Here is a 12,058-nt window from a genome sequence, read left to right as displayed (position 1 = left end):
TGACAGCCTCAGGCTTGCTGTTCGTCAACTAGTTTGTGATGAATAAACATAATATTTGGTTTGGGAATGTGTATCACTTAAGCATAGTATCAACTGGGTATCAACTGTCATGGGCCACATTGCATGAGACAAAGGAGCCCAGCAGGTCATTTTTGCACCTGGGCATCCAAGCAACATCATCCAGCCACTTTATGAGGGAGCTTATCCGCAAGAACATCCAAGTACAACTAAATAAATTACAGTAGCAGGCACCACACAGCAATCACATACTGTACATAACACATCACCAGTATGGGGACTAACTGCCCAACATGTTCTAATGGTCAAAGATAACACACCGACTAACACAGGTGGTGCTGCTGTATTGTGGCAGATTGGTGGATTTGCTTTTTATTTAGAGGCTGGCTAGTTAGCTAGCTAGCTTGCTGGCTAATTATATTTTGGTTAGTTTCTAGTTCAAAGTGAAGTTCAATGTCAAAATCAGTCCAAGTGAAACACTGGCTCCATTAGAGTGGTGTTGGCTCTCGGGACGTGAGTGGTGGTAACAAGGTTCTAACAAATGTATGTATTGTGGTGAAAAACACAGTGTTTCAATACATACCACAAGAGGAGAGTGATTTTCAAAACAAAACAGGAAAGAAACTAAACCAAAACCTAAGACCATGACACTAGTCCTTTCTGATTTTTGATAGACAATGACAAGATAAACTTATGCTGTATTGTAATCTTTACGACAAATAGTTGCTGTACCTGCTGCCCCATCTTTCTTTATATTCAAGAACATGAATATGTAAATAAAGGATTCATTATATTGAGAAATAAAACACTTTATTTTAAGGGTCTAATAATTCGCAAATAAATCTCTGGGAAGAACATCATTATTTGGTGCAAATTGTCAGGAAATATTAAGAGGGTTTGGTGTATTTATAAGCAATTGCTGATTTTGTGTGTTATTAACACATCTTTCTCAATAAATATTGATGTTCTCTTCTTCACCTCATAATCCCTATCTCCAAAATCCTGTTCACACTCCAGACATACAGGGAATGATGAACACGATACCAAACCACCTGCAAAAATGTCTCTTTAGACATATTTTAGGTGAATGGTATACTGCCTGCCTCTATATCCAATAACAGTGAGGTGCTTGAATAAAAAAAAATCATCCTTAAACCCACCTTCATTACATTTCCAAATGAGTAGAAATACTGTCTGTCAGAAATCAGTGTCACATCAATCAGTGCGAGTTGGGCATGGCGCTCTGACAGGTGTGTATTTATCAAAAGTGAGGAGTGTGTCTCAGCCAGGGTGTGCAGCATTACTCATATCAGGCATGTACGTGCAGGTCAGTGGTCATGGCTGGACCCCCTCAGCCTCCCTCCAAGCTCATTGTTATTGTGTTATCACACAGCAAGATGGAAGATGGAGATGCAGGGTCATTATTAACTTGCCCTTGGCCATTGCCTCACACCTTCCTTCCCACCTCAGTAGATTATGCCGTGAGGGGGAGAACAGTCTCATCAGTTTTTTCCTGTCTCAAGTTTTCAGAGCTGCCACAGGCTCCCCCGAATGATGTGCTGCCTTCTTACCAAACGACATATTTGCCATTAACTGCCTCCTTTGCGGACGTTCTATCAGCTGGGCCTGACACAATCGATGATGACTGCCGTACTGAAAGAGACATCTTCTTAAAATACACCAGCTTTTATCGTCAGCAGCCTTACCACCTTGAAATAGGTTTTGCAGACCTTGTGCGACATTATTCGATTTGACTGTGTAAAGAGATGAGAAAGAGGCTTCCGGTCCACATACCCATTAAGAGCAATCTAATTTAATGCAATGTAAAGTCATGTCAGAGATAAGATGAATCCGCAAGGAGCTCAAGTGAGCTCAAATTGAATCTGCCATCAGATACGTACATGCAGCCAGGCTGCGGTCCACCTACCATGGTGAATTTGTGATAAAATAAAGGGGATCAATTGATTTATGTGGCGACCCACTGCGTGGCTGGAGCCAGTGGTGTAGTGGTTGTTCATGAGGTGGGTGTACTACTAGGTAGATGGGTAGGTTACTGAGGAGAAAGTGGGTATACACGGCTATACGATATATTCCAATGGCAGTCAGGCTGATAGATGGATATCAGTGGTTTAGTGCAGGGCATATGCAGCAATAGAGTATACAGTAACCACCTCTTTTTCTGGCAGTTTACAGTATACCCACCTATCAGCTAAAAGCCACCGGAATCTGGATAACCCTGAATGTCGTGAATATTTTGAATATTGTTATTGTTATTATCGTTGACTGGTGAATTGATTGCAGTTTACTTCAGTTTCCTCCAGACGTAACTATTTGTCCACAGCCAATAAGGGGAATTTGTTTTATTTTACGGAATCCATCTTTTCAACATGTGTGTCTTGTGGAAAAAATATGTCTGGGATATCTGTGATACAGTTAAAAAAAATGTCTGTGTCAAGGAAGTGATTCCACGATTTTTTGGTGCCCTTTTTACGAGTTTCAAGCATATTTTGCTGATTATCTGGAAAATATCATGAATCACAATTATTTTGCCAGGATAATCATAAATCATGAAATTTTCATATCGTCACATGCTTTAATACACACTTCCTCCTTGGCAACCTACCTATCTACGTAGTAGTGCATCCACCACATCAACTACCACTACACCACTGGTGGGTATACTGTAAACCACCAGAAAAAGACCTGGGTATACCTGTGTAAAACCTCCACCGGAGCCTTAACAGAGAGAGAGGGATGTGTCTTTGTGTTTGTGTTTGCACAGCTTTCCTCCTGCAGACCTATGATGCCAAGTGTCAAGGCCTGCACTCACATGCTCGTACATCCCATCAGCCCATTTGACCCCGATGTTCTGAACACTACAAACAACCGACTGATTGATTACAAAAGTTAAAAAGCTGTGGACTTACACAGCAGGGGTAAGGAAAAGGTTAGTCCTGCAGAGCCGGCTTGACTCAACTGAAGAAAAACTGTATCCTGTCACCAGCAGATCTGTCATGGAGAGCAGCCCGGCGTTATTTATCATTGGCTTATAGTCTGCTCAAACAGCTCAGCACGTCTGCTCTTTCATGTGGATATTAATAACTTATGAGTGAGAATTCGAACAATCAAAAGGCGTGCATGAGTCTGTTGTGATTGCTCTCATAGTAGGAGGGTGTGACAATGAAAAATGAAACAAAAGAGCAAATAATGAACTATTCTGATATAATAATAATGAACTACACTATACGCAGAGCTGTAGTGAGAGCGGTACTCTGCAGGTAGTCTGGGGCTGAAACACTTTAAACACAGCTTTATTACCACCTTTATATACTAATTAGTTCATCTGTATGTTGCTTTGATTGCCTGAAATTAATAGAATTTGTCTGCGAGTGTGAGTTTGTGTATGTGTGCAGAAAATGTCTTATGATTAATGAAATCCTCAAGATAAGCACCCCCAGATACCCACAAGCCCTCTGCTTGTTTTTCATGGCGTTCAGTCATCTAGAAAGCCTCAGTCTCAGTGCTTGAATGCAGCCTGTCAATTTGAAACAATGGCTTCTACAGTAATTACAGACACTGCCGCTGTGACAATGAGACTCACACTGTACTCTTAAGCGTTCAGATCAGCATCCAAAAGAAAAGGCAGCGGCGGCGGAGACAAATCTGAGAACCTGTGTTTTCTTTCCAGCAACATATGGAGAAGAAACATATCCAGGTTTGTGTAATCTGACATGAACAGATGCTTTGAGGAGCGCGATCCTCGTCCTTTTGTGCGCTTCACACAATAGCGATTGTGTTGTTGTTTTTTTTCATCCGAAGCGCATTATGCGGCATTTCATCTTCTTTTAAATGCAGTAAAGGGAGATCTGTCGCCTCGTAAACACAAAGAAAGAATGTCATTGAACCTTTGGAGAAAACACTGACAGCCAAACAATACATCGAGTGTGGCCTGTGACCTTTTACCGCATTGTCCGACTCTTTCTGGAGTTTATTCTCCATGCTGTATAGGCACTCTCCTCTGCATATGTTCCACAATCATCTGTCACTGTCCCGTCCCTCATTTAAAAAGTGCACAGGCTGCAGATGGAGTACAGTGTATTGATAAGAAGCAGGGCGCAGAGTGCAGAAAGGGGTCAAACAGTGAATCACCAGAGCTTATCAGTCACTCATAAAACAAAGCAACTAGATGTGACATCGCTTGTAAAGCGCCACATGCAGATTAAGTGCTTCAAGCCCTCGATCAATGGATCATCAAGACTCTCCAATTAAAGAGGTGGCTGAATCCAAGAGGCTGTTTGCTGGTAATGATGGAAAAAAAAGTCCATTAAAGTTGCTAATTAAATGATAAGCGTAAATTAAAATACAGGTCAAGCAAGTGAACTGTGGGATTTTTGCTGCTGGTTGCAAGTGGCTGGGGCCGTGGTGGTGATGGTGGGGGGCATCAACAACTCTTCCATGAAAAGTGCTTGAAAACACTTTTGCAGACTGAAGCATGGGTCACATGTGGAGCTGGAGGGACGTTTTTTTTTTAATAGAAAATTAGTAAAAGGGTGTTTAGAGCTTGGGTTCTTACCACTCATAACAGTTACAATAAATGGTTTACAGCTACATTATATAATATCAATAAATAGCTACTATTTTAACTACAAATGTCGACAGATGAGATGATGGGCTCCTGGACACAGACATGTAACCCCCCCAAGTCTCTTTGTGGTCAATTTGCGTCTCTGTGGTCGTTTTGAGTCCCTTTAAAGTCATAATTTTGCGTTTATTGTGTCTCTGGTCGTTGTTGAACCTCTTAATGGTTGTTTTGCTTCTGTTTGTGGTCGTTTTATGTCTCTTTGTGGTTGCTTTGAGTCTCTTTATGGTTGCTTTGCAACTCTGTGGTCGGTTTGCTTCTCTTAGTGGTCATTAAGCATTTCTTTGGTGCCATTTAGCTTCTCTTTGTAGTAGCGTTTAATCTTTTTGTGGTCCCTTTGTTTCTTTGTAGTTGTTTTGTGTCTCTTTATAGTTATTTTGCTTCTCTTCATGGGTTTTTTGAGTCTCTTTATGGTTGTTTTGCCTCTCTTTTTGGTCGTTTTGCATCTCGTTATGGTCATTTAGCATCTCTGTGTTTTTTTTTGTGTATATATGGTCATTTTGCATCTCTTCAGCCCAACTGGAACAGGATTACTTTTACGTGGGGACATGGGATAAGGTCATTTTTACGAGAGGTTTTAGTTGTGTCTGAAGGTGCCATGTCAGTAATTATTCTGGAGAACGTCAGTAAAAAATACGGCAATTTTCACCTGCTGTAAAACGATCCGGAAAAAATACCTCAGGCAAAACCCATCCCATCCAAATACAACCCTCTGTAATTCTGTCATTTCGAGACAATACGCACGTTTTTTTTAGCATAACGGCCCTTGAAGAAGCAGTCTTTTTCTTTAGATGAACCATTCTGTCCATTTAGTTAGTTTTGTGATATCAGGAAGCTACCAAGCACGCACATGGCAACGGGGAGCTGATGGCAGTGTGTATATCGAGTAAGCCCTCTTACCACTGATAGAGTACAGGGATTTCTTATTCCCGTGTGAATTGGCCATATTACAGCGTCCTGAAGTAAAAATATTTTACCCCACGCCCCTGCATTAAACTAATCATGTTCGAATAGGGCTTTGGTGGTTGTTTTGTGTCTCTTTAGCCCCATTTATACCTCCATGTCTCCATAAGCTCGGGAGCTTCCTGATATTATAAAAAAACTAACTAAACACGCAACGAAAGGACAAATATCAATAATATAAAAAAAGGCATGAGTGCTTCTTCAAGCGCCTTCATGCTCAAACAAATGTGGAAACTACTACTACTACTATTTACGGGGTATGGCAGAATATCAACCGTATTTTTTCCGGATTGTTTTACAAAAGGGAAAAAAAAGCCATCATTTTTACTGACATTCTCCAGAATAATTACTGAAAAGGCAAATTCGGACAGGACTAAAACCTCTGGTAAAAATGCCCTTATCCTAGTCACCACATTAAACTAATCCTGTCCAAATAGGGGTTCTGTAGTTGTTTTGTGTCTCTTTGTAGTCATTTTGTGTTTATTTGATGTTGTTTTGTGTCTCTTTGTGATTGTTTAGTGTTTTTTTGTGCTTATTTGATTGACATTCCAACATGAACTGTTAAGAGTCACTTTATACGCAGGTTCCGGTCAAGGAGCCCCTGGCCTGTATCAAATAGGCTTGTTCCGTATTCCTTACATGATTCTAACAACCTTTAGGCTCTGGTGGGGGGTGGGTTCTGTGAGGTGTAAAGAAATCTCTACAAAAAGCGTGGTTGTTAAGCAACAACATATTTTATTTTTATCTTTCCTGTTTTATACACTATTTAGAAAATAAAACACATTGAATAAATACAAATTTAGAAAGCGACAGATTTTCGCCGTATTCTCACAGCAACACGTGGTTATTCTTACGGAGCTCTCTCGGAACTAGCGGACAGATTCACGTTGCAGAATCCATCCTAAAGCAGACTTGGGCCACACACTGCAATGAAACACTTAAGACTTGGCATGCAGATGCTGAAGTGGTCCCCATTTACAAACACAGAGAGAATGGATTGGCACATTGATAAGACGTTGAGAACATCTAGAAACACCCGGGGGTAGAGAGGAAAAAAGCATCTATATACATGGAAAATAAATAAAGAGAAATTAGGTCCAAGACAACTCTCTGTACAGATATGTCCATCGCATGTGACCAGCTTCTTTGCTTTTCACCCTCAGTTTACCTTCAATCGTCAGCCTCACTCACTATAAAGCTCAAATATAGTACAGTACGACATGGGATGTTCACCAACAGCAGATTGCACCATTTACAGTGTTACAAACAAACACAAAATATCAGTGGTTAGCATCAACTGTAGTTCCCTTTCAGCGTTTGTTCATAGTAAGGCAGGATACAGCTGAGCTCTTTGAATCCTGTCGCCGAGTCGTACGACAGGTAGTCCGGCTGCCTTTGCAGTGGTCGTATATAAAATGAACTCTGTTAAGTGTCCTCTGGTTTAGCAGATGTGAAGTGGCACAAAAGTGTACAGGTTGGATCAGAGCGCCGAGTAAAAGCAATAAGGGTGTCAGTAGTATGTTACAAGTTTTCCAGTGAGCTTTTTCAATCAAGTCTTTATGGCAGACAATGTTTCATCCAGGCATGGCAAAGAACACAACCAGAGCTGTATACATGGACTGAAGAGGCAGGAGCACTGATCCAGGATCCAGACCTTTTAATCCAAGAGGGATGACAAGTAAGGGATCGGTGCTATCTGACTTCCAAGCAGTCCAGGTACTCCTGGGCCAGGTCATAGCAGAACCGATACTGCTCCTGGAACAAGCACAGATATTGACCAGGATTATTTTCCATATCCACAATAAATCATTTGCGGGAACAAAAAATTTCCTTTGCATGTTCCTGAAGCATGTGGTTGAAAATGTATTTGTTATAATTTTCAGTGCATTCCAGGAGTAATTTAGGGGATCAAATATTGTAATTCTCTTTCCCCCTGCTTCCACTCTTTGTGCTAGGCTGAAATGATTATTACTTGACTTTCAAGATTTCAGAGCTTCAGATTTAACAGACAAATACATGAGCTGTATCAATATTCTTATGAAACTCTGCAAGAAGGTAAAATAATGCATTTCCTAAAATGTCAAACTATTCATTTATCATTCTTCATCAAGTGTGATATAACTGCTATATTATTAATTTTTGGGAATGCAACAAACTCAGGCCATATGGTCAAATTTAAATATTGTATTTAAATGAGCTGTACTTATATCAAAACAAACAAAAGAGAAACCCACACACAGAGTGACATATTAATGGCCTCCTGAGCATACTCTGCTCAGGAGGCCATTACTCAACTCTTTACATGGAGAATAGCTGTTTGCTTCTATAGTGTTAATGTTCTGAATGTTGAGCACAGCTCCTTTAAAAATGGGAGAATCGCTGGTCCTGCCTTCGAATTTGATGATTGGAAATAAGCTCATTTCAATGGATTTTCAATTTAGAATTAAATCCATGACACCACAATCGCTCAACTTGACACGTTTTCTCAATTTGTGATACCTTGAGAGAATCTGTATCGATTTGCGCCTACTTGCTGCTTTCCTCTGACTGTGTATGCTATATGCCGCATCTAAAATTGAATTTGCATTCACTGTAAACACACCGTAACTGTGGAATTATCCATTTATGCTGTTTTTCTGAATAGATATACTTAGAATAGCAACAATCACTAAAAAGATTGTTAGATATTAGACTTATTTCTCTGTCTTCCTGCAGAGCACTTCTCTACTTCCCTGCCATCCCCTGTCTGAGGCAGCAGCATAGTATGATATAATATGTAGTAAAGAGAGATGAACATCACTGCTTGCTCACCATTGTCTCCACCATGTTTGGCTTAGAGTTGCGCAGTGTTTTGGCAGCAAAGAACACGTCCACCATGCTGTGGTGACGAATCATTTCCAGGATCATGGTGCTGGCACAGAAAGTACCGCTTCGTCCGCCGCCATTCCTGCTCCAGAAGTGAACGAACAAAGACACACAGACACAAACACAGAATAGAAGCATAAAGACACGAGTGACCTAATAAAGATGTTGTTGAGCAGCACAGTCTGACTCTCAGAGGGAGTGCTCAGAGTAAAATGTCACAGATTGACTGAGCACAGATCAAGCATGCTGTCAGAAAAAGGCCAACTAGCAGACTTTTCAAGATGAATATCTGAGTAAAGCTCTCATTAAAATACCGGAGCAGGTATTTAATCAGATATGAGATATGTAACACACAGCCTGACCTCCAGGGATCAAAGGGCCCTGACTTGGAGATGGAAGAAAAATCTAAAGTGTAAAGTCTAAATGTAAAGTTTGTATACTTTTCAGAGTCATTAAATCTCATTAACTCTGAGTTTCAGAGGGGAAAATGCACATTAAGTGTGACCATGACAAGTCTTAATAACAGTAGTGAGGTGAATAATATGAATTCAGTGTGGCTCATTAAAACCGTCTACTCAAGGTCAAAGTCGAGCCTTCAATGGAGAGTCTGAAAGTTGTTTTAATGCATTTTCATTCAGACAAGAAGAACATTTATGACGAGTTTGAATCCATTAACTAACTATAAAGATTGCCTGTCTGTCGTCCTTTGCATATCTCAAAAACCTTCCATCCAATCTGCTTCACCCTTGGTCGGGTGTATTGCTCCATACCCAAGGACATGTAATTTGGACACGCTACATATTCAGTATTAATACACTGTTACTATTCTCTTAATTTTGCTCACTGCTTTTTTCACAAAATAAAGGTTTTTGTTGAAGTGCCTTGGTTATTTAAAAAAACATGCTAGTCAGCAGTGGTATAGCCAAAGCGGATATTTTATCAAATTCTTAACAATAAGAATAAATCAAGTATTAACTTGTTCTCTAACTTTGATCTCCAGTGTACACTTTGGTTAAACAAGCAAACAGCTGTGCAGCAGCAGCAGGGGTGGGACTTCAGGGCTCTGCGGATTAAGCTATGGGACTGAGCCTGTGTCAAAGCTAGCTCACCCTTTCTTAAATTGGGAATGTTGGTATTGGCAATGGTAGAGGAAATACTCAAAACCTATTTTCTAGAGTAAAGCTATGAACTTTTAATAGTACTACTACTAATTCCTGCATTCAAATGTTCACTTAAGGCAGGGACACACCAAGCCGAGTTATTTCCGTCGGCCATCAGCTTTAGTCTTTGTGGTGTGTTCAAGTGCCACTTTTTGGGCGAGACAAAGGCGACACAACAGTCGGCCTTCATCGTCAATAGTTCTCTGAAGTGGGCTTGGAGTGCCCCTGCCTTTAAAGTGATGAGTGAGAGTGAGGCTGTTAAAAAAGCATCAGATTTACTGACTAACCAGTAACATTTCCCTGTAAGGTAAATGTTATAGTACAACGATTTCCTCAGAAGTAGAAGTACACAGTAAGTGAGTCGTGAACAGTTCAGTTGCACGCTTTTTAAGTGCCTTGGGGGCATGTTTAAGTTATTTCAGAGTGCAATGATTTATCTCATCTTCATCTTCAACCGCTTATCCCGGGGTCAGGGTCGCGGGGGTGCTGGAGCCGATCCCAGCTGACATCGGGCGTAAGGCGGGGTACACCCTGGACAGGACGCCAGTCTATCACAGGGCACATAGAGACGTACAGAGACAGACAACCATTCACACCTACGGGCAATTTTAGACTCATCAATTAACCTAACACATGCATGTCTTTGGGAGGAAACCGGAGTACCCGGAGAAAACCCACGCAGACACGGGGAGAACATGCAAACTCCGCACAGAAAGGCCGAGGTTGGGATGCGAACCAGTGACCTTCTTGCTGTGAGGCGACAGTGCTAACCACTACACCACCGTGTAGCCCTGCAATGATTTAGAATAATATAATTCAATATTTTCTTATTAAAGTATAAATCACATTAAATCTTAAACTATTTGGGGTCCTTTTGTTGGGGCCCTGGGCAGTTTCCTACCTTGCCAAATGGTAAAGTCTTCCCCTAGAGTTTTTCCTGTGAACCAGATTGTATTTCACCAGTGGTATTGATTGCAAGTAGGTGTAACATGGGTGTGTGATGTAACCATGCCATGGCAGGGAGCACAGTGTGAAGCTGTTTGGGTGAGTGGTGAGAAAGCTTGAGCTGAAGGGCCACGCAGGCAACATAGTCAGTCCGTTGTGAACAGCACAACTTGAACCGGCTGAAGTTTTGAATGTCACGTCAAGATCACATGAGTAGGTGCTTACAGTGTAATTCCATCATCCCATGGTTTTCTCCGGCACTTATTCATCAAATAAGCCACCGAGGCCGTTTTTTTGGTGTATAAACTATTAACAAAGAAATTAGGTAGAGTTGCTAAAAGCCAGACTAGGCTCTCACGGATTAGCTCGGGGCAATACGGTGAAGGCTTTAAAACGTCTTTTTTAACCACTAATACTGCTCAAAATAACACCAAACCTCTGCAGTAGCATGAGTAGAGTCCCTACACAGAAAACAAAGCACCAATGGGCTCCTTCCTATTGGACTGACTTTGGTAATCCACTTGAATGGAGTTGGATTGGTTGGAGCTGGTTCTGGGGCCAGTATGTAAATCTTTAAAACACTCTTTTAATAAACTCTGAGTTCACTAACTATGTTGTTGGTGCTTTGTTTTCTGTGTAAGGACTCTTCTCATGCTGCTGCAGAGGTTTGGTGTTATTTTGAGCAGTATTAGTGGTTAAAAAAAGCTGTTTTAATGCCTTCATCATACTGCCCCGAGCTAATGAGTGTTAGCCACATCCGGCTGTTAGTGACTCTACCGGATTTCTCTGTTAATAGTTCATACACAAAAAAAACAGTTTTGATGGCTTATTTGATGTATGTAAGTAAAGACCACGGGATGATTTTATGCCGGAATTGCGCTTTAAGTCTGTATGTTAGCGGACTCACAGGCAGTGGACGATGGTGCGTCCCTCTCCACACTCCATCTGCCAGTTGTGAACCTGAGCCAAAAGGCTGAGGAAGGCCTTCTTGGAGTCAGGAACGTCGCGGTACGGGGACCAGCGCAGGAACTGGAAATGACGCACCACAAGCTGGCCTTCCTGAAGCTTTGGGGAGCAAGAATTGAGGAGTGGGAGGAAAAAGTGAAAAGAGGTTTAATTTTGTTCCAGACATCATATGCATAAAACCCACTGCATACGCTCCGCACATCACAAACTCATTCAAACATCTATCTGGTTTTCAGCCGGAGGGGATTTTATCCACACTTCAAATCGGCTCCAGTTTAACTGGGGAGCGCCGATTCTGAACTTCTAATTGGCTGTATAAGCAAACTGTAACCGACCACATAAAAGTGAGACAATATTGAATTCATGTCAACATGTAAACAACAGACCAGTAAGCCATCAAAAGTATCACCACTGCCTTTTTAGGAAGGATCAATGACTGCTGCGTTGTAGCCAAAGCACAAATGACTTTATATGAAGAAAAAAAAAACTGAACATTTGCAGT

The 12,058-nt window shown here is 41.2% G+C and overlaps 1 protein-coding gene across 1 annotated transcript in view; it reads right to left on the bottom strand.

Moving 5' to 3' along the window:
* Positions 1 to 7,262: 7,262 nt before the first annotated feature.
* The window catches only part of ptprua (protein tyrosine phosphatase receptor type Ua), a 169,020-nt gene continuing 164,224 nt past the window's right edge, over positions 7,263 to 12,058 (bottom strand). The window contains exons 27-29 of the mRNA XM_083926147.1: positions 11,498 to 11,655; positions 8,432 to 8,567; positions 7,263 to 7,375 (exon numbers count right to left, since the gene is read on the bottom strand). Of these exons, the coding sequence (XP_083782273.1) occupies positions 7,313 to 7,375; positions 8,432 to 8,567; positions 11,498 to 11,655 (357 nt within the window). The 3' untranslated portion in view covers positions 7,263 to 7,312. The remainder of the gene's footprint in view (positions 7,376 to 8,431; positions 8,568 to 11,497; positions 11,656 to 12,058) is intronic.

Source organism: Echiichthys vipera (genome assembly GCF_963691815.1).
Source record: "Echiichthys vipera genome assembly, chromosome: 13".
NCBI lineage: Eukaryota > Metazoa > Chordata > Actinopteri > Perciformes > Trachinidae > Echiichthys > Echiichthys vipera.
The sequence above is the reverse complement of the archived record's forward strand: the minus strand, read 5'-3'. Positions and strand labels throughout refer to the sequence as shown.